This window comes from Grampus griseus, assembly GCF_964374135.1.
Source record: "Grampus griseus genome assembly, chromosome: 13".
Classification (NCBI taxonomy): Eukaryota; Metazoa; Chordata; class Mammalia; order Artiodactyla; family Delphinidae; genus Grampus; species Grampus griseus.
The window spans coordinates 54,254,218-54,280,517 of record NC_139007.1 but is presented as its reverse complement, the minus strand read 5'-3'; the positions used below and the strand labels follow the sequence as shown (position 1 = coordinate 54,280,517).

The following is a 26,300-nucleotide window of genomic DNA, read 5'->3' as shown; positions in this document are numbered from 1 at the left end:
GCACACATAATGAAGCTAACTTACTTGGATTTAAAATTCTGGTCCTGCTATAGCTGCATGGCCTTGGGTGTGCTATTTATTTAATCGCTGTTGCCTCTGTTTCCCTCTGTAAAATGAGCATATTACTGTACCTCATATGGTTGTTCTGAGGATTAGTTAACATAAAGTTCCTTAAGTAGTTGGTGTGCTATTAAATGCTAAATCGGCTACTCTTACAAAACAAATCAGATACTACTCCTTTGGTCAGCCTCCTCCTAAAGAGCTTCACACTTAAAAAATAAAACCTGACCTCCTTAGTGCCTATAAGCTTACCTGTCTGATTTCATCCCCCATTACTCTCTGTTGGCTCTATTCAAGCTACATTAGCCTGTTCCCCAGAGATACTAAGCAGTTCTACTTCAAGGCCTTTGCACTTGCAATTCCCTCTTCCTGGAATTCCCTCCCAGAATTTTGCATTGCTCACTCACTTGGGTAGCTGCTCAAATATTCAGAGGACTCCATCTAAAACAGCACACACCCAACACACATTGCCTCATTCTCTAGTTCCTTGCCTCATTTTCTTTATAGCATTTATCACCACTGACATTATATTGTCCAGTGTCTTTCCTAACAGGAATGTAAACTCAGCATAAGGATTTTATTTTGGTCATTCCTGTAGTCCCGCATCTAGCGTTGGTAGTGCTTAGGAAATATTTGTTGGAAGAGTGAATCAATCAATTGAGTTAAAAAGAAACCAAACATTCATTTTTTTTTTCCCCTGAGGACTACTGAGTTTAACTTACTATGCATTTTTTTTCATGGTATGCACCTAACATTCCTTACTCCCATATTTTCACTTTAATCCAGGTTTTCTCAGTAGGCCACCACTCGAGAAAGATACACTTTGGGCTTTTAGAAGTAAACATAAAGATTAGATTCTTATATGCAAAGTAAAAGATAAGCGAGCACAAGAATGTTGACCATGTTTTCAAAGGGAAGTGCTAAATACTGTGCAATAAATTGAATTCTATACTTAGCCAGATTTTTTGAACATTGTTTTTAATACAACACATCTACCTGTAAAGATCTATGGAGATTTCAGATCAGATATGAATAGGTAGTACTTTGTGACTAAAGCATATATAGTTTCAATTAAGTTTTTTCTTTTTTCTTCTGCAGATTAATGACTACCGAGAGTGAGATCAGATTTGTCCACAAGGAGATGGGTGTAATACCAAGCTGGGGAGGTGCTACCCGGCTAGTTGAAATAATTGGCAGTAGACAAGCCCTCAAAGTGTTAAGTGGGGCCCTTAAGCTGGATTCAAAAAAGGCTTTACGAATAGGAATGGTTGAGGAGGTCTTGCAGTCTTCAGATGAAACCGAATGTCTCAGAGAGGCACAGGAGTGGCTACAGCAGTTTATCAAAGGGCCACCAGAAGTAATTAGAGCTTTGAAAAAATCTGTTTCTTCAAGCAAAGAGCTTTGTTTAGAGGAGGCATTACAGACTGAAAGAGATCTTTTAGGAACAGTTTGGGGTGGACCCGCAAATTTAGAGGCTATTGCTAGGAAAGGAAAGTTTAATAAATAGTTTAAAAAAATATGTACTACAGGTAAAACTCCAATGATTAATATGTATAAAAGTTAAATGATATTAAATATGAATGTCAGAACTACTTTGAAGGCTACTATTAGTATTTCAGTTTTAAACAACTGTTTGAATACCTGAACTCATTGGCCTAGTTTTCAGTCTATTTGGGTACTTACCAAGTAATTTTGAACATCTGACTAAAATATGCAACACTTTCAGCTTAAAAATTATAAGCAATTCCCAAATTCCCATATTAGTTCTTAGGCTATAACCAAAGACCAGTTTTTAAAAGAAAAAACTACACAAAATCTCTTGTGTTATTTTTCATAAAGTCTTTGTCTTGCCTTACCTGGAAATTATTTACAAAAATAGCTTAATGAAACTTAGCAAAAGTGGAGAGGAGTAAGGGACAGGAAAATACGCAAAGGTATGATTAGTCCTCTTCTGCTCCAAGCAGCTGCAGTAAAGAAGTCATGGGTAACAGCCCTTCTTTTAAATAAAGATGCTCCTCACCTCAACCCTCTACAAATCTGGACCTTATTTATTTGATCTTTTAAATAATTATTAGATTTCTATTTTAAATTATCTACGAAACAGTGATAGCCACCATAAATAAAGTCTACTAACTACAAAATTGGCCAATTCATTTGTGTGCTCCAGAATTTCCAAACCAATAGTTAAGAAGTACTGTAGTTTACGTAGTAATCAAATTGAACTTTGATCAAAACTGCCAAAGACTGCAGAGAGCGAGGAAGCATCCTGTAACATACATTTGCGTTCTACATCAGATTTCTATTTTTTTCTGAAAAGTAGCTAGCGTTTCTTCTTTTATAACTAGCTGTCTTTTAAAAGTAAAGTTAATAATGTGCAACTCAAACTTTTATGATCTCAGTAATACAGACTTTAAAAAACATAAGTCAAAGAATTAATTCCTAATTCTAACCTGTCACAACAAGAGGTAAAAGGATGGACCTAGAGTCTGTCATACAGAGTGAAGTAAGTCAGAAAGAGAAAACGCAACTACTAACACATTTGTATATGTATGCTAACACATATACATGGAATCTACAAAAAAAAAAAAATGGTTCTCACGAACCTAGGGACAGGGCAGGTATAAAGATGCAGATGTAGAGAATGGACTTGAGGATGCAGTGGGGGAAGGGGAAGCTGGGACAAAGAGAGTAGCACTGCCATAGATACACTACCAAATGTAGAACAGACAGCTAGTGGGAAGCTGCTGCATAGCACAGGGAGATCAGCTCAATGCTTTGTGACCACCTAGAGGGATGGGATAGGGAGGGTGGGAGGGAGGCTTAAGAGGGAGGGGATATGGGGATATATGTATACATATAGCTGATTCACTTTGTTGTACAGCAGAAACTAACAACATTGAAAGCAATTATACTCCAATAAATATGTAAAAAAATAAATGACAATTTATATTTGCTACTGTAACATTCAATTCACCTTTGAAAAATCGTATTAAAGACAACTTGCGTATGCTTTGTGATCCTACTGTTTTACTTAGGAAAATACAGAAGAGAAACTCACATTACTTTTCTTCAGAATCAAATTCTGGATTACCAAGTTAACCCAATGCTTCCTACCTTGCTATACAGATTGTACAACATTTTGTGTTGAATCACTTTGTGTCTACTAATGCTGTTTAAAAGTAAGCCTACCATTTAATTCAGATTAGGGTTAGCCATTAATGAATACTGGCAAAGAAAATCTAATATATATACACGGTCTCTACTATCAGTTATTTAAGGCCTTTAAGTCTCACAGGCTTTAGGTTTATTTCCATACATATTTATTCCATGAACATTCCCTGTAGATTCTGTTTAAATATTCTCTATGAAGAAATCAAACTTTTCTGAGCAGGTGACTATGTAAGCTGAATACACCACCAATTCAAATCACCCCCTTTTTACTGACCTTTTGGCCACAGATGTCAAAATGTTTCCATCCCCTTCCAGACTCAAACAAGAGACAGATTAATTTTGATAAACTCTAGTATTTATTAAATTATAAAGTCTGTAATCAAAAAGAAAAATGTGGATCAAGACACCTCAAACTACAAGGACTAGACTGCAAAGCCTATGGGAACGCCATGAAGTGTGTTACAGACAAGATTCTGAAACATAAGTTATAAGCTGTTTTCTTTACATTTCCATTTCAGTAACTTTACTATTAAATAGTTGTTATTCATCTATTTTAAACCCCCAAATTCACATCTATGCTTACATTAATTAAGCTGCTTGTTCATACTGATCCCAGACATCTCATAGGTGCCAAATTTTAGTAATGGTTTTATGTCATTCCATGCAGAAAAATATGACAATGCAAGAGTCAGATGAGGATCGTTAATGCACAAATAATACACGCTGGCCAAAAGAACTGAAGATATTTAAAAAAACTATAAACAGACCTCAAGAAAACTGGGTTACTACTAAACAGCTCTCAACTATTAACACCCAAGTTCCTTATATTAAATAAATTTCTCAACAGAGACATGTTAGACATTTTAATTACAGGTCTATCCTTACCATACCCCTTCCCACCCCAACTCCCAAAATGCACTACTAGGGATGAGTATAATGTTATGTGGGCAGAAATTTACAGATAACCATTTTTACCTTGAGCATGGATCTGAAAACTTTTTTACTTAAACTTCAGTTACTGTGCACTGTCCATCAGGCCTTCTGGATCTGACACTGACACCCACTGTTCCACCCCCTGCCACAGATCGATCAGTTCCTGATAGATCAGATCGATCAGATACTGTCTGGTTGGGATTAGGAACCAAAAGTCTCTGTTGGGTCAAGGAGTGTTGCGCAACAAGCGCAGATCCATCCTCACTATCACTACTGGCATCTGATTCGGTTTCTTCAATGGAAGTGTCTGGTGCTGGTACCCTGCCTGAAGATGGTGACTCATGATCTTCTTCTCCTTCCCCCCTATGACTCCTTTCAGCTATGCTGTCTCCACCGAGTTGTAAATGTGCAAAAGAGTCTTCCAGAGAAGTGCTTGCATCAGGGGATGGTGTTGCAGGGCTTGTTAACTGACCATCTACTGACGTGAGGGGCCTTACAGAAGAAGACACTAGAGGCTGAACAGAAGCTCCACTCTGTGCTGATACACTGTCCGCTCCATCAGCAGAGCTCTCTCTTGCTAGGTTTACGGTATTAGCATCACAGTCCAGCCTAAGTCCGGCTACTCCCTTCTTTGGTATATCTATTATATCCCGCTTAATCTTCCTGCGACGTCCATGTTCATTTCTCCTATATTGAACCATATTTTCAAGATCAGCAACATACAGAAACCCGGCAATTAACATTTCGGTGCTCTTTTTACCTTTGGAAAAAGCATCTTCCAGCTCTCTACTAGTGCGCTCATCATACTGCCACCACCCATTTCTTCCTTCATAATACCATGCATATTCACCATTTCCTCTACTTGCTGCCTTGAGTTCTTCTGGTGACAATAAGGTTGGCTTATCAAGGAAATCCTCGGGAATTTCTTGTCGACAGAGGGCACATCGCTTTCCAAGCCATGACGCTCCCTTCACACACAGATAGCAGAAAACATGCTTGCAAGGCAGACTGACTGGGTGAATACATGTTTGCAGACAAATGGCACATTCAGGGACAGTTAGAGAAGGTGCAGTATTAGAACAGGACTCATTTGCTTTCCTGTTCGTAGGAAGCATATTTATTGAGTGATCAATTTCACCACAGCCAGCCATCCTGAGAAAATGAGAGAAAATACATATAGTATTAAAATCTTGTTTTAACTCTTCCAATATCTTAATTCAACAATTCAGAAAACATTAAGTACCTGTTACATGCAAGCCACATCCTAGACAATGGGGATACAAAAATGAAAGTAGAGAAAAAAACTCTAACTTGTACAGAAAAATCTTTTTGATTTGTATTAATTTTTACTTGTGGGTGGCAATGAGGCACACAAATGTTAAGCCAAGAATAAAAACATACAACCAAAGTATAGATTTCAAATAAATACACCATTTCTATTTATTCACAGAACTTACAAGATAGAACTAAATGCAAAGATTTTAAAATGTATCAATACAACCCATCTAGACTTTTACAATCAGTCTGGAAAGTAGAGAAACAGAAAATCGCTAAAGTAATTCACGTTACAATTGCAGAAAGTAACAAATTTTGTAGCCTTTTAGGATACTACTAGGTGCAGTTTTGCAAATATTGCCATGTATTAATGTACTTTTGGTACTTGACAAGGAGACCATATGAAATCAATACCAGAGTTTAAATTCTAGAAATTCCCTTTCTCTGCTGTATAATCTAAAAACACTGGTTAAACCAGTCATTTCATTCCCCCTCTGTGAAACACTCTCTTCTTATGGCCTTTTCTGTTGTTGCTGCCTCTTTCTAAACCATATATATGCTCTTCTTGCTATACTCTTTCAAGATAATCTCATCTATATTCATGGCTTCAACTGTTACCGACTCATAAGTTGACAATCACCAGCCCAGGTCTCTCCTTTCAGCCCTATACCTATACTTTTAATTGCCTATTTTAGATCTCTTCTTGGATGTCTTGAAGGCACAAAAACTGAATTTATGATCTGCTTCCTCCTTATTTACTCACTCCCTAAATGCCCCTCTGGAGACACCTCTATTCATCTGCTTTTCAAGCCAGAAATCCATCCTTGAAGCTGTCCTTCTCCTAACCCCTCCCCAACCACAACATAAGCAAGTTTTATATTTTATCTCCTAAATATCCCCTAAATCCATCTACTATCCACTTCTACCCTTCCCTAGTCACCAAGCAAACACTATTTATTAAATTACTGCATATGCCTTTTAATGGGTCCAGCCTTACCCCTTTTTAAAAGGTTGATTTTAGGTTAAAGACCAGGATCTATATGCCCTGCATGGTCTGGATGCCAGCTCCCACGCCAGCCTCATCTCACATCAAACTTCCCCTTGATCAGGCTTCCAGCCACAGTGGCTACTCCCTCCGATAATAGGTTTTCTCTATACGGAATATTTCTTCATTTCTTGCCTCTCATGCCCCCCCATGGACAAACTACTACCCATCTTATATCTCTCTTGAGAAAGCCTCCATGAATTCATGAAACTTAGGTGGGAAACCACCCCACCAAAAAAAAAAAAAAAAAAAAAAGCTCAACAAATGTTACAATCATATAAGACCATGGGAGAAAATGACATGAATATCGAAGTTGCCCTGAAGAGGAAGGAGAGAGGAAAAAAAAAAAACAAAGATTTGTCAAACTATCTACAAACAATAAATGCTGGAAAGGGTGTGGAGAAAAGGGAACCCTCCTACACTGTTGGTGGGAATGTAAACTGGTGCAGCCACTATGGAAAACAGTATGGAGGTTCCTTAAAAAACTAAAAATACAACTACCACACGACCCAGCAATCCCACTACTGGGCATATACCCTGAGAAAACCGTAATTCAAAAAGATACATGCACCCTGATGTTCACTGCAGCACTATTTACAACAGCCAGGACATGGAAGCAACCTAAGTGTCCATCAACAGAGGAATGTATAAAGAAGATATGGTACATATATACAATGGAATATTAGCCATAAAAAAGAACAAAATAATGCCATTTGTGGTAAAATGGATGGACCTAGAGTTGTCATACTGAGTGAAGTCAGACAGAGAAAGACAAATATCATATGATATCACTTACAGGTGGAATCCAAAAAAAAAGGGGTACAAATGAACTTATTTACAAAACAGAAGTAGAGTCACAGATGTAGAAAACAAACTTATGGTTACCAGGGGATAAGGTACCATAAGTTTGAGGGATAAATTGGGAGATTGGGACTGACATATACACACTACTATATATAAAATAGGTAACTAATAGGAATCTGCTGTAGAGCACAGGGAACTCCACTCAATGCTCTGTATGGGCCTATATGAGAAAAAAATCTAAAAAAAAAAAATCGTGGATATATGTGTATGTATAACTGATTCACTTTGTTATGCACCTGAAACTAACACAACACTGTAAATAACTATACTCCAATAAAAATTTTTAAAAATTAAAAAATAAAAAAGATTTGTCAAACTGGATGTATAAAGCTTAAACACTGGTATAAAATTTGGAACTTCCACCTTACTGATTCAGATAAACATTTATTAAACTACTACTATGGTCCGTATACAATTCTGAGTATTGATGGATCTAAAGATGAATAAGACACATACCTACTCTGTTAAATAGAAACGTACATGCAAACAAGCAGATATTCACAATGTGACCTGATTCCTGCAATAACTGAAATGTGTTAGGATACTTATTAAAAGTAACAATGATAAGAGAGATGAGAGGATAGACATAGGTTAGAAAATTTGGGGTGCAGGAGGCTGGGGAGTGGAGGAGATTCAAGGCAGAGACATGTGCAAAGCACTGAGTCATAAGCAATGGAGCAGCAGGAAATTAAGCGAAAAGGTAACCAGATGCCCAACCTGAAAACCTTATTGTGCCCTGCTAAAGAAACATCTGATTTGGTTTAATCCCATAGTAATAGGAAACCACAGATATTTTAAAGGGGGAGAAAATGATAAGAGGGTGTATATGAGTGATAAGTGAAAGACTGAGAAATGGAGGTGAAGACCTTATAGAGACTAGCAACCCTTAATTAACTGCTGCTTAAAGTGAGTGGCAATCTCTCTCTCCACTTTAATCTCTGCTTAAAGTGAGTGGTTCTACCATTTTAAATACGGAATATTTAGAATTTAATCACCATAAGGATATTTGCTTTTTTCCCAAGATCAAGTTCTCAAAAATGGGTTCAATGGTTACAAAAGGTATAGTCAGTAAAAATGTTTACACTTATCTCTTAGGCTTTCATCACAGTACATCTAATCAAACAAAAATACATTCTCTTACTGCTTTTTCTGTGTCCTTGGTTCCTCAACAGGCAAGGTTCAAAATGATAGTAAGTTTTTGAAAAGACTGCACTTATCTAGAAAAGGAAGCAACACACAGTCTCAAGGGAAAGAACTGATCTCCATGAAATGCTTAATTTCCAATCTTTTTTTCAACCTTTAATTTCACTTCCAATCAACTCCTTTACCAGAAATTCTAAGTTACAGAACCTAGTAAAATACAACTTTTTCCTAACCTATGGTAAATTCTAAGTCAACCAAATATGACCTCTTAATATGTGTTATTAGGCACTACAGGAGCTTCAGAGTATTCTGAGATACACTTATGCCTTCAAAGATTTTGTAATTTAACAATCTGAGTTATAAGTGAAAGCACATGCTTCTCAACCGGTCAATTAATATCCCCCACCTATTTCCCCTAAAATGAACTGGCTGTACACAGAATATTTTGTTAGGCTCTCAAAAACTCATATGTATTGCTTGAATACAAAATCTAACTACTTTCCAAAATGGCAAGAGACAGAATACCACATATTTCATTTGTCATTTAGCAAACGATTCAGAATACTTTTGTCTGCCCCAGGTAGTCTTACACTGTGGTAACAGTTTATGTACACTACTTTCAATTTGGCCAAATACTACACTCAGTGCCCAATGTACCTTTAAGAGATTTAAAAGAAAAAATATCTCACACACCATGCTTCTGGGACTTCAGTTTTCTCATCAGTAAAACAGGAAAAATTCATGTTTTGACTCAAAATTCCCTTTTCTAAGATATCTAATACATGCTCATCACACAGTACCTAATAAATACTTGCTAACTGAATTTAGCTTCTCACTTTTCTGTTTGTTGGCAAAAGCTATATATAGGCCGTGCTCAGGAAAAGAACTCTGAAAACAGTTGTAAGGCACTGGCTACCTAGTTTTAATTCATCAGGTCCTATCGCTACATTTAAATCTCAGGATAACTTTAAACATTTTCATAACAAAAAGAACTAAAATCAGCTGTAGAAAGGGTGAACAATTAGTACATATATTCTTTCATCCCTTTCAATTTAAGTTAAAGAAATCAGTTGTCAATGAAATTCTTGAAAATCTTTTTTTAAATCTCCATATTTATTTGAAGCCCAAGTAAGAAAAAGAAAATAAGGACGCCCTTCATCCACAAGTAATTTAACTGAGTAAGACAGATGTTTGATTCTATTCGGAAGACAAAATGTTGAAATGGGCTAATGCTCATCAGTACTTTGAAAAAACAATACCAACATCTCATATACAATAAGTCCATATCCTAAACTATCTAGGTACCCTCTGGGCAAAGGACAGGCCAATAAATTTAAAATTTTAAAAAGAAAATGTCTATATGTAAATGTAGATAAATGTAAATAAATGTAAAATGTAAATAAAATATCCAACAGTGTAACCTGGATGAATGCCATACTTTTAAAAGATACATAATCCCAAACCCTGTTGTATTTAAGTAAAATTAACCCAAAAGTCGATCTTCCATTAGATGCAGTTATCTACAAAAAGAAAGTTTTCAACCTAAAAACATTACTCTCCATCCTGTTTAACATGATCAATATTTTATATGACTCTTACTCTTGCATGCACAAATAAACCTAAACATATAATTAACAAACTAAAAAAAGCAATTACAGCCATCCCAGGGGAAGACATGAACTGTGAAAGCAACATGCTTATTTAGAAAGGCAAAACAATTCTTTTGGGGCAGGTATTTTGGTTCCCTCATTAGAATGAAGTAGAATTGGATAAACTTCATCAGAAAACAGACAGACACAAGATAGTTAAAGTTTCATTCACCTAAAGCACTTTAAACTATCAATTTGCCATAGCAAACATCAAATTCTGATTCTGTTTAGCCCACCAAGTACACTCCTAGTCTATCACCAACTAAGAAACGGAGAGAACTTATACTTTTTACATAGCTCTGGATGAGGCACACACAGTGGACAAGATACCATTAAGATATTTAACAAGATAAAGACAAAGCAACCCACTAGCCTGCCTATCTATAGACACACTTCAAGGTAATTTTCATTACCATTTTAATCTACTCTACAAAACATTTTTTTTCTTTGCATAGTTTCAATGATCTTCAAATAGGCTGGAGACTATGTTCAGAGGATCATACTGGTGTGTAAGAAATGCTTTTTTTCCTTTCCTTTTTGTAGAGCAAGGATTTGATAAAGAGAATGCTAATCAAAGAGTAGTATTCCCTAACTAGTAAATGTCTCAGGAAACTTCAGAGATCATTTTGAAAAAGGGAATTTATTTCCTGGTTACTAAATTAAGAATAATATGTAGAAATTTGGAATGACGTTAGTCCAACTCTGCTGAAGAACATAGTAAATGTTTCTTTCACTCATTTTCCAAGACTTTCTTACTAACTGAACTCTTAGTGTGATATGACTTTTAAGCATAAATCCCATTCTTCGTCTAAACTATGTAAAATATTTCCGGAAGACAAATAAACATCTATTAATGCTAGTAAGGCTTCTCTCTTCAACAAGACCAAATATAGAGGGATATGGGCAGATTCAGTGGAAATCTCCAAGTATTCAGATTTTGTTTAATCTTCTTAAAAACATTTCATTAGTCAAAAGAAAGGTAAAATTACTATAAATGAAAAAGACCTTTAGCTTACATAGTATTGAAGAAATCTCTGCCAGCAATTAAAAACTACAAAATATTAAAAGTCAGGTTTTTAATTCTGGGCTCAGAATCCAATTAAAAACATAAAAAAGGGAATAAAGAATAAGGTACTGCAACATCTTTTGCGCAGACCTACCAAAAAAGAATGTTATCTTCCTTCCCAAAACTTTGACTATTTTTTAAAACAAAAAAAATTCCTCAAGGGCTTCCCTGGTGGCGCAGTGGTTGAGAGTCCGCCTGCCAATGCAGGGGACACGGGTTCGTGCCCCGGTCCAGGAAGATCCCACATGCCGCGGAGCGGCTGGGCCCGTGAGCCATGGCCGCTGAGCCTGCGCATACGGAACCTGTGCTCCGCAACAGGAGAGGCCACAACAGTGAGAGGCCTGCGTACCGCAAAAAAAAAAAAAAAAAAAAAAATTAATTCCTCAAATCTTTAGTTCTGCTGGAATATAAAGAGTTTGAGGTTTAATACAAGTTAAAAATATAACATTAAAATTTTAATTTTAACAATGACCATTCCTAAGTCCTTAAGACAAAATTCTTAACTTTTCCTATTGTACAGTGTGTTGTAATTGGTGGGTGTTTAATTTCTGTTGGATGTCTGTTGATGCATATCTCATTACATTAAAATATAACAACTAACATTTACTGATTGCATAATATGTGGCAGATACTTTGCGAAGCACTTTATATCTAATCCTCTTATCACCCTACGAAATGGGTCCACTATTTTCCTTATTTTACAGATGAGGAAACTGAGGTACAGAAAGTTCAGGTGAAGAAATACCCAAAGTTCATTAAGTGATGGAGCCAGCCTCAAATCTAGGTTTCATAATCCAGGTGATCTGACTTCATAGTCTTTACCCTTAACTGTTACAGAATGCCTCTAAAATAATCATGACTATCCAAATATAAGAACCACCATCAATAATTTTAGGAAAGACTTCAGGAAGTTACTAAGAAATTTCACAGACTGATAAAGGAATGACATTTTTATCACCTGCTGCAAGAGCTGTCACGTATTTCTCCTTACTCCTTTTCAGTTTTGAACAGAGAAAGTGTCTGAGCATCTACCATGCTCATGGCGCTAGCAGAGAAATGGATAATCAAACTGCCATCAAAGTTAAGTTGAAGAACACTACATTACCTAATGGTTTCTGATAAGTGTAACAGATACCATTTCTTCCTTTGTACTCCCCAGTAACTAGCAGGGAGGGGAAAGATACATTTTGAATGGATGAAATGTACTATGCAGGAAGTATTGCAAAGACCTTGTACATTACGCTATCTTAGTATTTTAAATACACATGGTTCTTAAACATTTTTAGGTCACAGTCTTATTAAGGAAATCTTACATATAACATCAAGGAGTTCAAGGATCTCTATGAAGCTGGTCCATATATGAACCCTTAAGGAGGCAACAGGAATTCATTGAAAGGTTTTATGTTAGGAAGTTAACAGTTTAGTAGTTTATCAAGACCATTTGGACAGGAGTTTGGAGGAAGACTTGGTGTCATGGGGCTAAAAGGAAACTAAAATTTGAGTAATCCAGGTATAAGATAATTGGGGGGGGGGGACAGATGTAAGGTTCCAACAATAGAATATAAGAAATACTAAGGAAACAGAAATGAAAGCATTTAGTTACTGATGGATGATGGCATCATTCATCAAGATTCGGAACTTGAGGCGAGTTCTGACATAATGACTTTGAGATATTTATAAAGTCTTCAGATGACAGTTGAGTTTACTAGATAGGTGCTCTGAAGAAATCTAAGCAGAAAGAAGTCTCATGAGTCACCAACACATACATGGTTCTTGGGACATGAAAATGTACAAATGCCCAAATTAAACCTGTTAGAGAGAGCACACAAAAGGGCCAGCGATAGAATCTTGGATTACTCCAACATTTATAAGTGAGGCAAAGGATGGGAGGAATGGTCAGAGAGGAATGGGGAATAAAGTAAGACTGCCACCTCGAAAGCCACAAGGGGAGACATTTGCAAAAAAGAAGGGTCAAGCAAGGAGAGAACTTATAAAAGTTACTCTTCAACTTATGAAAATTTCCATATTTGTAGTGAAATATATGGTGCAAAAATTGTGAGCACCATACACTGATTAGCTATTTTGATTCCCAGAATCCATCAAGCCTGCTATCAATTACTTTTTACTCAGCTAAGACATCTTTCTTTCCCTATTCCCACAAAGACTATTACAAAACTCCTCCAACCTCTTAGTAAAGAGATATTCTGGACTCCCTTATTAAGAAATTAGGTATGAATGACGCCTCAAAATTTGTTTTTATCTTCACTCTACCTTATCATCATTCCTCTTGGCTCAGGATGGGGCACTGCTAGTTTTCAAAGCTAAACCATCCCAATTCCTCCAAGATTTCGATTAATATTCTCCATCCCTAAATTTCAAAATCAACTAATATGCTAAGTCTAATGACCTCTTTCAGTCTGATCTATTCGATCCCATTGAACTAAATGATATTATTAACCATCGACTCTTTTTCTAAAAATTTATATTATTCATTTCCATGATGGTACTCTCTCCTAATTCTCCGTTCTGTTATCATTTTTTTTCTACCTTCTTTAGCTTCCCTTAAATACCAGTATTCCTCACAGGGGCTCTGTGGGTGACCAAATTTTCATACTACATTCCATGCCTAGACAATCTACTGAATATTCCAAACTTATATATATGTATTAGTTTGGAATACTCAGTAGATATGTAGTATATATATATAAACCCCCATGAGTCCCCAAATCTAATATCCAGAACTGTTCTAGATACCTAAAATCTGTATTTCCAATTCTGTATTCAAAAAGTCTACCTCAGTATCTCCAGTCACCTGAAACCAAACATTAATAAAACCAAAATTATCTGCTCCCCTAAACCTACACCCTCTTCCTTTGGTCTCTATCTTGGATAAAACTTGGGAGTCATCCTCAGTGCTCCCCTATTCCTTGGCCACTTTGCTTTTCTGCAACAGAAACTTCTTTAGAATGTGTTCCCTTTAAAGCTGTGACCTTAATTCTGGCCTCTTGGACACACTCTTGTACAAAATACTGACCTCCCAAGTGGCCTTCCTGACCTCAGTCCTTTCTTCTTCATCTTTCCTCAGTTCAATTATGTCTAATTAGTCTCCCCCCCACTCAATCTTCAATAGTTTTCTATTGCCTACATAATCCCACAGAAATTCCTAAACACTGGCTTTCAATTATACTGACATAGCCTTCAGAGTATAACAGACTTAGTTAAAATCTATCATTTATTCTTACTGTTGACCTAGAACAGTGTTTCCCAAACTTCTCTAAAGATAAGAATTAGCTGGTGTGCTCTCTCCTGGAAATCTGGACACATCTGGGTTAGAGTCTAAAACTCAGTTTTCAACAAGTGCCCTAGTAGATTATTCTCAGAGATATTTGGTAAACACTGACCCAGGGAAAATGACTTCATCTCTGTTTCTTCATCAGTAAATAAGGCTACTACCATCTTGTGACTGAATTCAGTAATCCAAGTAAAATACCCAGTAAGCACCTGGCAATAAGTAGGCACTAAATAAACACTCATTCCCTGTGAAGTCTCTATTTCCCACTCCACCTTCACACATAGGACTGCTCCCCGACTCCCCTAAGATACCTTGATATTTAGGCAGCTGTGCCATTCTCCATTCCCTTGGCTTAAAAAATAATTCCTAGTCTTCTCAGATTGTTAAAATTCTATTCATTCTTTAAGACCAAACCAAAAGTTCCCTGTTCACTCTGAACCCTTCAGATGGAATAAATCCTCTCAGTTCTGAAAGCATTTTATTGTTGCCTCAATACAGTATTTCTTCCACTATATAATTATTAATTACATATGTGTCTTACTGACTACACCACAGTCTAGTTCCTTGATGGCCATGATAGTCTGATGGTCAGACTATCTGACCTACAGGATTAAAAAATATACATATGTATATAGATAGACAATACATGAACAGGGTTAAATAAAAAATATATTTGTCCCAATTTTAAAAAAAATGCTTACTGGTTTCAACTGTCTTTTATCAAATTCTCAACATTGACTAAGAATGATATGGTCATACTTTTAATAGGAATATATAATCAAAGCACCATACTGGAAAAGTAGATAACAATAGTTATATGTCAAACTGGGAGAACATATGAAATAGTATCTACAAGGGTCACTCTCTGGTCAAGTATATTAAACACTGTTATCACCAAAACTGTAAAAGTAAAGTGTTCACTGCATTTTTCATGAATGACTCAAGTTGGATATTTTTCATATCAACTTGGAAGACGGAAATATGATGTTCATTGTGTGAAAAAGTTTCATCAATAACAGAATGAAGTTCAATATGGGCAAGATCAAGGTAGTAGTAACATTTTAAAGCATACTTCACGAAGAGAAACTGATAGGAAAACAGAACTGGTAAAACTGGGGACTACAGTGACTCCAATAGGAATTAAAATGCATGTACTAACTTGTTAAAAGAACCAATTAATTAAAAAAAACTATTTATTTTACTGAAACATGTTTTTAATAACTAGTATTTTATAACCCATAAGTCTTTCTTATTTATAAAGCCTGATATTATCTCCTTAGCTTGGTTATTTAAGTAAATTACTATGTAAAGAAAAAGTAGAACCTAGAAGACCTGGAGATCTTTCCAGTTTTTTTTTAGCCTTCTATGAGCAAATTTCTCTGTCTTCAGTTCCACTTTTTAATAGAGATTTTTTCCCTATGAAGAGATTTTTTTTTGGAAATCTACATTAATAATAATTTAATGTGAATAAAATTGTCAACTCAAAGATCTAAACGTTATATAAAATGCTCATTTTGTATAATTAAAACTAACTATGACAGATACTTGATTTATTACATTTTATACCAGTCCACTTAATTTACTGCAGCTTTGGAACAAACATGATGCCATACTTACATTTCTACTACAGATCCCACAGATGACTGTCACAAAAATAAAACATCTTCTTCACGAGCAATCCGCCAGTTTGCAGTATTTTCTCCTCCATTGCTGGATCATCCTGTGCTGCAAAAGAAAAATTTCAACATCAACTTCTCTACAGACTAAGATCAACAACATTAAAAATTAATTTCAGTCAATTATGTATGATTCTTCATTTAACAAAATTCACTGGCAAATTTTATCTCAAAAGTGGAAAAATTTCAAGACAAGGATGCCTGCTTTCTCCACTGCTATTCAACACTTTACTGGAAGTTCTAGCCAGAGCAATTAGACCAGAAAAAGATATGAAAAGCATACAAATTGGTAAGGAAGAAGTAAAACCATTAACTATTTGCAGAGACAGTAAAATTTTCTCTATTCTCTATATAGAAAATTCTGGAGAATCCCCAAGAAAGCTACTAAAGCTAATAAACAAATTCAGCAAAATTGCAGTTTATTATAAGTTCAATGCACGAAAAAGTCAGTTCTGTATCTAGCAGTCAACAATTCAAACAGGAAATCAAGAAAGCAATTCCATTTATAATAGCATCTAAAAGAATGAAATACCTAGAAATCAACTTAACCAAGGAGGTGAAAGACTTGTACATTGAAAACTACAAAGCACTGCTGAAAGAAATTAAAGAAGAGTTAAATAATGGAAAGACAACTGGTGTTCATGGATTGGAAGACTATGAAGATGACAAAACTATCCAAAGTGATCTACAGATTAAACATAATTCTTATCAAAATTCCAAGAGCCTTTTTTTCAGAAATGAAGAAACAAATCCTCAAATTCATATGGAATTGTGAGGGGCCCCAAATAGCCAAAAATAATCTTGAAAAAGAACAAAGTTGGTGAGTTCAAGCTTCTCGATTTCAAAACTTACTACAAAGCTATAGTAATCAAGACAGGGTAGTACTGGCATAAGGACAGACAAAGATACCAACAGAAGAGAGAGTCCAGAAATAAACCCATTTATGGCCAACTGATATATTTCACCACAAGAAAAAAAATTTAAGTGAAACAAGTTCTTTATAGACAAAGTAGCCCACATGGAATGTATTCCATAGCCACTGCCTTCCTACAAGAAGGTAATGTATGGGAAGGCAAGGTCATCATCCCATTAACTAGGACCTCCTGGTATTTATATGTATGTCCAAGTTTAAGCCAACCTTCTCTCAAGATGCCTGTTGTCCAGGAAGTCCAGAGTCACCAACTAAAGCATCATCTCAGCCATTAATCCTCTTTCTTCCCATTTAGTATTTCCTCCTTCCACTTCATCATGCCCACTGTGGGAGGCTCATTTTACCACACAGAAATTAGAATCAAGCATACATGATGACTAAAGAGATGACGGGCTTCACAGTGACCACAAGACAGGAGAGACAAATACTCTTTCAGTTCCATGTGCCGCACAGTGTGGGAATCCATCTCCCTAAAAAATTTGTAATTTTAGTATTTAAGACGATATATGGCCTTTAAATACAAGCCAGCGTATCTCACCAAATGTTTAACAGACCAAACAGTATGCAATCTGTTTCAAAACTGGAGAACTTTCAAAAGTAACTGACTAGAAAGGGTTTCTAAACAACATGACTTTTTGTTTTACTCTGACTTTAGAACTTAGTCTTTACATGATAAGGACTCCACTGTCCTGACTTTCCTCCACAGCGCTTTCACTTTACCCTCCATCATTCACTTCCCTCCTGTAGCCTACTCAAAATAGAAACTGTCCAGTTTCACACACAGGACAGCAGGAAACACTCTACTATTCTAACATCATTACTCTTAAAAACAAACCAAAAAACCCCACTTATTCTTTGAAGTCTCCAACCATTGGCTATAATCCCCTATAGCTGTTCTCTCTTAACCCTTAAGGTACTGACTTAATCTACTCACTACTGGTCATCCTATTCATCTTATCTCCTGACATCTCACTATGAACCTATTTAAATATCCTTGAGAATAAACCACTCAACACCTAACTCAGAGGTTCCTGAACTTGCCCCACAGAGGTGGCTTGTTAGAAATACACATTCTCAGGCTCTAACCTGAGATACTGTAGGCCAGTAGAGATGGGTTTCAGCCCAGGAATCTCACCTCAAGTGATGCTGATGCAGGTAGTCCATCGAATACAATTTGAGAAACACTGTCCTTGTTTTTCAATTCCTAAAATCCTAAATTCAATGAACTTCATCACCCCCCTCCCCCCAAAAAAATATGATGGCCACATTTGGAACTAGATGCCTCCTAAAACTACTGCCTCTATAAAATCTTAATCTCACTCTCAGATCACAAGCTCCGGTCCTTTCAGCTCACTTATTCATTCCCACACCCACTCTTTAATTTCAAGGGGCCCTCCAGTCTCTTGACCACCTCCTTTCCTTTCTCCAATACCTGATCTCATTTCCTTTCCTGCCCAATCTGGAGCCCAACCATTTTAACTTCTTAAGAGAATGCTTGGTTCTCTCATATCTCTGTCTCTCATCTACACATACTCTACACACCCCCATCTCTGCATATATCTAACAATGTGACATCTTAGCTTCCATGCCTTAACCAATGAGTGCTGACAGAGAAAAACAAAATTCTTTTTCTCATTCCCCTCCTAACACATCACACCAAATTCTGTCAACTTTCATCCCTAACACCTTTGGAATCTATCCTCCATTCTCTTGCCATTGCTAATCCCCTAGTTTAGAATTTTATCCTCTCTCTCCTGGACTACTGTTCAGCCTGATTATCTTGCTTCAGTATCACCCCTTAAATTTATTCACCAAGTCTCTGAGTGTGATAGACTTAAAAAGAAAAATGAAGCCTTCTATACACGAAGCCCTATATGGGCTCTCCAGCCTATACAACAAAGGTAAAGCTCCTTAGAACAATATTCAAAAGTCTTAAAGACCTGAAACCTAAATAACTCTCTAGTCTTATCTCTCTCTCACAAATTAATACTCTACTTACACCTAATTACTCAGTTCTCCAAACTTCCCTTTGTAGTTCTGTATTTCCTCCTGCCTGGTATAGTCTCCCTCTTTTAAGGCTAAAAAGAATGCTACTACCTTTCTCTGACTACCTCCAAAAAACTGTTCCCTCCCCTCTATTTTGTAGTTCTTCTATTACTGAATTTATCATATGCACTGCAATCATCTGTTCGCTTCTGACTCTTCTAGTAAACCATGAGCCCCCTGAAGACAAGGACAATTTATATCTCTAAGCGGCCACTAAACTGCCAATCAGTTGTTGACAACTTGAACTGGTATTTCTTGGATGAATGAAAAACTAAATTTATTTACTAACATAACACAACATTTGCATTCTAATTGTGAATAGGCACCCAACCACAAAAGACATAAAGATATCTAAGCTCTAATCCTTTCTTTAAACAACCTAAAATCTAACAGAGGGAGTTACTACATTTACAAATATAAAATTCATGCCATCTTTATATCTTTTGACAAGTACATCATTTATCCAGCTTTATTTGCTGGCAATGAATTCTACAGAATGCAGATAAAAATCTAGGAATAAAACCAATTTTAGTAAATCTTGCAAGCTATGGGGACTTTTCCAATTCCTGTATCCCACGGCTAAATTTCAAAGCTGACTCTAAATGGATAATGGTTGAGGGGAGGAAAATGAACTAAAACCTATGTAGTCATCTAGATCCTAGCTATGACAACTGTGGTCCCCAACTAGCAACATCAGCATTACCTGGGAGTTCCTTACAAACAAAATATCTGAAGCCCCACTCCCTACCAAGAGAATCAGATCTCAGGTATTTCATATGCATATTAAAGTTCAGGAAGCACTAGTAGCCCCATTATATCATTGAATTCTCAAAATGACTCTGTGAGAAATTTTATAAATGAGGAAACCCAAGCCCACAAGGATTTAACCCCAAATCACGAAACTATCAATACTGGGAGATGAGATTCAAGCTCAAGTATATCTTAAAAAAAAAATTTTCCTCAATGTGCTGTATCTCAAAGAAAAGGTCTAGAATAGCATTGTCTAATAGAAAGATGATGCAAGCCACATATGTAATTTCACATTTTCTATTAGCCACATTAACAATAATAATAAGAAAACAGGTAGATTTAATTTAAAGAATATATTTTATTTAACCCAATATATTCTAAACATTACCATTTCCACTGGTATTTAATATAAATTAATTATTAATGTGATATTTTACACTCATGTGTGTGTGTGTACACTCTTTGAAATCTAGTGTGTATTTTACTTACAGCACAACTCAATTCAGACTAGCCACACAGTTTGCTCAATAGCTCCATGTGGCTAGTGGCTACTGGCAATGCAGGTTTAGAATGTCTTGCATACCAAGAGGTTTTTTCCAACACAAAACTGGCAATTTACTACAAGAATTGTTGAATAAAGAAAATGAACTCCATGTTACTTTACTCACACCTTTGCTGGCACAGATGAAAAAGAAAATTGCATATTTTTCTGTGATCAAAACTGACTGGTTTAGCTAGTCTCAATTCTACCAAATAGATCCATCAACTCTAGCCTCTGAGAATTACAATGCCAATTGGGCACAACATAGGGTATGGCATGTATCAGTAATATTCAGAACAGTCATGTAAAGTAGCCCTCAGAAAACTTCTACATTTGAAACCGAATATTTTTTCTTTAATGGAAGGAGGGGGAGGCTTTTACTTTCAACTAAAGATAAAAGAATAGTATAATTCTAACTACAGGCCAGAATTAATTTGGTAAACATACATAATTCCTTCTGCAATGAATGATTTGTAAATTATGACCAAAGTCAACACAATTTATGAATTATTACAGTAAAATTTGCCACAATATTTTGACATGCAAATACCAATTAGCTAATGGGTTAAGGTTCCTTCTTAAGGTGCAAACTTATACAGAAATGAACCATTAGGAGGGTAACATAGAAACAGAAAACATATGGAACTAAATGAGATATTTCTGCCCCTTAACAATTCTAAAGAAAAAAAGTGGCAGACTGAATTTAAAAATATATAAAAGAGATTAGAGAGTATCAGTTAATTTAAATCATCTACCCATTCAACCAATTAAGTATAACTGAAAATGAATATTGTATTATTTATAATTTGTGACCACTCAACAAATTCATGCTCCTATTATTTGCACCTACTGTTATTTTCTCTGAAAACAGGCTTAATCACAAGTCTACTTTTCAAGTCAGTCATGGAGTCAAAAAAAAAGGTTTTTTTTAGATTATAGATTCAAATAAATGATTATCTTTTTTTAAAGAACTCATCAAAGAAAAAGATAAGCATGTAACAGTTAAAATATCAAATTACAAAGATCTGAAGATTTCCTGTATTTTTCCAATTATACTAACAGCTAATGTTTAATAAAATAGTTCTTACTCTTTATTCAAAATACACAAAACAGGAAATGTTCTATATAAAAGGTATCAGTGACAGAAAAGAAAAATACTACAAATCTTACAACTTTTGGTATACAAAGTCAAAAAAGAAAAAAGAACAAAAAGCAAGGACCAGTAAAAGAAGGAACAGAGAGAGAGAGATCGGGTGTAATTCAGCAGATACATCTTAATATTTCTTAAGAAAGAGTCCCAAATTGAGAGATGTAACTAAATGCCCTAATGTTTCCATTTTTAGCTTTCCTTCTCATCTCCTGCTAAAACTCAGCTTACTGAAAGCACACGTCATACTGGGAGACAAAAGTCTTCGGTCAAAACTCACTTCAACTAAATGGGGTCCAATATTTTACAGTACTCTATGTTAAAGAATTATTTCCACCACTGCGTTTAACACTTCCCATAAAAAACATTACTGTATGACAACCTCCGGCCTTCACAATCTTCATACCCAAGAATTAAATCTTTATATTTTCCACCCAAAAAGGTGGGCTTTGCATTTTATTTTAACAAAACATTAAATGTGAATGTGAACAAGTACTGTATTTTAATCACATAAACCAGAAGTTGCATAGCCTGCAACCATTTTGTAAATAAGAAAAGCTCTGCTGCTAATTATCTGTGTGACCTTGGTCAAGTCACAACTCCCATGTCTTTGTTATTTCACCCTACTCTACACTTCCATAATTCTAAATACTTTAATTAATACGATTTAACAACGGGTTTTGTTTTAACTAACTCAAAGGGTAATAAGCCATGAACACTCAACAGTCCATAAATAGCACAGGTGGTTGTAGCAGAATGTAAATAAGATGGATTCCATACCCACAAAGACTGTTTCTAATCCAGCTGGTCGCACAAAATCAGGTTCCTTGGGCACAATCAAAAACCAGGCAAGAGGATGGAAAAGGTTCACCTTCTGTTACTAACACTGGGGGAAAAAAAGCATTCAAATACCCAACTGACAGTGTGTCAGGTGTTTTATGCTAGTAAATTGTTAATACATGGGATAATATTCTCTATGCAGATCAATATTGTGAAAAGAAAAAATTTAATACTATATTTTTCTTCTACTAAGTCAAGAAATCATTTTTAGATCCTTTCAAAAAAAAAAAAATCTGCCCTATCCTTGCGACAACTCAAAAACAAAATACTTTACCAGTTGACACATGTCTCCTACAAAAAAAAAAAAAAAAATTCTTTTTTTCTTCCTCTTGTCTCATGATCAGCTATTTGGAAAAACAGTTTTCCTGATTATTATAATTCTACCAAGTTTTTAACAACCGAGTAAATAACAAAATCCTACAAATGTTTGCCATTATTTTCATTTTGCCCACAATTTACACTGGCCCACTTGAAACATAAATTCTAAATCAAAGATTCGGCTTAACAAAATGCTCCAATTTAAGATGTACAAGCTAAAACAAACATGCAAAATCTATTTCTAAAGTGGTTTTTCACTTTTCCGGTTTGCTCTTTAAAATTGGATTACTTGACGTATTTTCATGATTTTTAGAGCACTCCCAGACATTCAACACGAACAGTATTTGCTGGTCACAAAAACAGCAAAGCCAACATCATAAATCCTGTTATTTGTGCAGGTCATTTTCCTCCTGGGTCTTATATGCCACGTCTTTTAAAGGTCTAAATATAGATTCACTTATTAAAAAAACAAAAACAGTTTTAAGTCTTCCAGTTTCCGTAAGTATATACTGCTTTTAACGCCAATGTCATACTTTCAAATTCTATTTTAAAAGTGCACACATTGGAGGGGTACCTGAAATGTCAATCATCCAAAGACAACGCGTTTTTCTATCATTTCTTGGCTTTCTTCTCTCAATTCCACAGTTTTAATATTACTTAATAAACAAAATATTACTTAACAAACAAAATGTACGTACTTTAGAAACTTGAGAAATAAGTGCTCACTAAAATGGCACTTAGGAAAAAGAAAAACATATTAAAAGCGATATCAAGCGGAAAAGATCTAGTTGCCAGAAGTGTGTGTAAACTCAAAACAATTTTTCAGCCTTTCTCTAGATGCCCACGGAAAATAAAACAGCGGCAACAATATAAGACCCGTACTCTTTCAGTCGGGATGGGGGGTAGGGAGAGAATTCCGCACCCAGCAACCAGAAGAACAAAGCAACAGCCTCCGCTGTTAAGATGCACCGAGGTTTTTGGAGGCTCAACGGGTATTGAGAAATCTCTTAATGATTCTGATGCTTTAATAACAGCGCTGGGCTTAACAAGAGCAAGGCTCGTCATATTAGGCAATACCCAGAAACTGAACCGGAGGAGGAGGGAAAGAGGGAAGAGAAAGAAGCCAAAGACACTCCGGAAAAAGACAAAATGCAGTAACTCTACGCCCTGACCCAAGGCCCGGGTAGAAGCCTCCGCACGGGAAATTGGGAGTAGGATACCCCTCAAACCATTGCCGCCCCTAAATCTTGAGGCCCAAAGTCCCCGTGTAGAGGCCTGACACCACCGATCAGAGTAAAGGAGAGGGACCTGGCTGCCACCAAAGGCAGCGACGAGGACCCCGGCGGAAGAGGCTGCGCAGTAATGGCCGCTGCTCCGCCTCTCGCACCCGGACCGTGACCAGCTCCAGGCTGTCGCCCAGGGCAGGGGCTGCGGCGGCCCCAGGCAACGCAGAGCCCGTCACCGTCTTCTTGCCTGTGACAGCAGCCAAGCTGGGAGCGATGGAAAGGGCTGAGCTGTCCCACCGCGGCTCGGCGCAACAGCCGCGGTCCCCCCGGCCCAAGGGCGTCCACCTACGTACCGGCCCCTGACCCCGCCGCCGCCGCCCCTCTCAGGCCTGGAGCGCAGGGCCGACCCAGAGTGTGTCGCCGTTGGAGGTGACACCGCGGGCCATCACTTCTCTCCCCAAGTTAAGATCCCGGAGCGGCTAACTTTCACCCTGCCCCTCAAGTGGGCTTCGCCCTTACTCGCACCTCTGTGGCCACAGCCGCGGTCGCCTCGCAGTCTTTTCTCTTCGGCCTCGGGGCCCGCAGCGGCCGCGGACGCGCGCGCGGCCGTCACGTGACCGCCGGTAGCGTCGCGGGGGGCGGGGCCGCGCGATGCGGAAGCAGCGCCGCGCACCCGTGAGCTCGCTCAAGCCCAGCTCCGCCCTAGTTCCCCACGCCCCGTTCCTGACGCACGCCGCAGGTTGCCTACCTTCTCCTATCTTTGGGGAGCTGCAGTTTCGCCGCTTCTAACTGCTTTATATTTTGCTTTACTTGTAGTTAGGTGCCGAAGAATTCTGAAAGAATGCAAGTCCACCAGAGAGAGATTTGGGGCCGAGGAAGTAAGACACGTGTAGAACCAGCAGGTGGTGCTGCTCAGAAACCCAGCTTCGAGATCCAGGAGAAGCCCTTTGGGCGCCTTAGCTGGATTTGGGGGTGAAGAGTCCTTGGCAAAACTACTTGTTCTCTTTCAAAAAAAAGGAAGTTCCAATTTATTCATCTTTTGAACCACTGAGCAATTTAATAGGAAAAAAAAAATCTTACTTTCCTTTGGGCTCATTTTTCTTAGACCAGGGCGCAGGAAGCTGGAGGAAGAGATTAATCAGCATAAGAATCTAAAACTAAAGAAATGGCTTTATTTTATTGCACGTGTTTGGTTTCAAACATCAGATTCCTGGCAGTACCCTCCATTTCAATTTAGCATATACATCATCTTTTTTTGGAACTGATTGTATTTTCTTAATTTGTAGTAAAATGAAAAAGGTGGAAGAGCATGCTTTTTTATTTTTAAAAGAATATATGTTTCAACATTCCTTGCCAGCATCTTCTTAATTTGCAATGCTGTTGCATTTTGAACTCTCATTAACTGTTTATGGTTAATTTTAAAGGTTGGAAATTTTTCAGAGTTTATATATATGTGTATTTTCTTTTATTCTGTCTGTCTACCTATCTGCTGATCTGTCTGTCTATCCATCTGCGTGCAAGAAAGTGCAACAGGAGTCTCACTAAAACGCCATTACAGGCTTCAAACTCTCAGCACAGCCATAGTCTTAGTCATTTCAGTGAATAGCTCTTGCTCACATCATCTTTCCTTGCTCACACCTATCTGTACTTTCTCTCTTTCTCTCATGCCCCATATCCACTTTGCAAATAACCTGCTGGCTCTTCGTTCAAAACACGTTTTGAATTGGACTACTGACCGCCTCTACTACAACCTACATTATCTCTTAGACCAGGGACTGGTTTTCTGGCTTCTGTCCTTGCTTTCCTTTTAGTCTGTTCACCCAGAGGCCACAGTAAACTTATTAAAAAGGAAGTCAGTCATACCACATCTTTGTTGGAAGTCTCCCCTAGCTTTTCAAAACAAAGTAAAAACCAAAGTCCTTAACAGTGGTGCTAAGACTCTCCCCTCATTACCTCCCTGACCTCACAAACTGCTTGTTTAGCTTTGAGTTCCAAGAAGATTCTACAAAGTCTCTGAACCTCGGTCTCTGCAGTTGCTCTTTCCTCTGCTTGGAAAACTCTTCACCATAGTGGCTTTCTCCCTCTGTCTGGGCTCAAATGCCATCTTTTCAGTCAGGCCTCTACTTGCCAAACTATTTTAAATCGTGACATTCCCCCATTCCCAATATTTCTTATTCCTCTCACCTTTTTCTCTCTAATACTTAGCACAATGTAAAGGATGACTTAGTTTACCTGTTTATCTCTACTGTGTGTCTCTGCACACTAGAACATAAGTCTCTCGGGGTCAAGAATTTGTGTTCTATTTTGTATTCCAACTGCCAGGAATA

At 37.1% G+C, this 26,300-nt stretch overlaps 2 protein-coding genes across 12 annotated transcripts in view; one reads left to right on the top strand and one right to left on the bottom strand.

Annotated features, from left to right (window-relative positions):
• Positions 1–2,679, top strand: part of ECHDC1 (ethylmalonyl-CoA decarboxylase 1) — a 45,712-nt gene extending 43,033 nt beyond the window's left edge. For 7 of the 8 annotated variants that reach the window (XM_082668636.1, XM_082668638.1, XM_082668637.1 and 4 more), the window contains one exon: positions 1,159–2,679. In XM_082668636.1, coding sequence (XP_082524762.1) covers positions 1,159–1,567 — 409 coding nt within the window. In that variant the 3' untranslated portion in view covers positions 1,568–2,679. The remainder of the gene's footprint in view (positions 1–1,158) is intronic. The other variant, XM_082668641.1, reaches the window with a different exon arrangement.
• Positions 2,680–3,264: 585 nt separating this feature from the next.
• On the bottom strand, positions 3,265–24,614 carry RNF146 (ring finger protein 146). Of its 4 annotated transcripts, none has more exons than XM_082668630.1 (3): positions 24,499–24,614; positions 16,116–16,223; positions 3,265–5,316 (listed from the first exon to the last, which is right to left on the bottom strand). In XM_082668630.1, coding segments are annotated over exons 2-3 (1,083 nt in total). In that variant the 5' UTR covers positions 16,118–16,223; positions 24,499–24,614; the 3' UTR covers positions 3,265–4,235. The 4 variants fall into 4 exon arrangements, with proteins under 4 accessions (XP_082524756.1, XP_082524758.1, XP_082524757.1 ...); XM_082668632.1 differs by having other exon boundaries at positions 16,116–16,218; positions 24,499–24,574; XM_082668631.1 differs by having other exon boundaries at positions 24,327–24,557.
• Between the last annotated feature and the right edge of the window lie 1,686 nt (positions 24,615–26,300).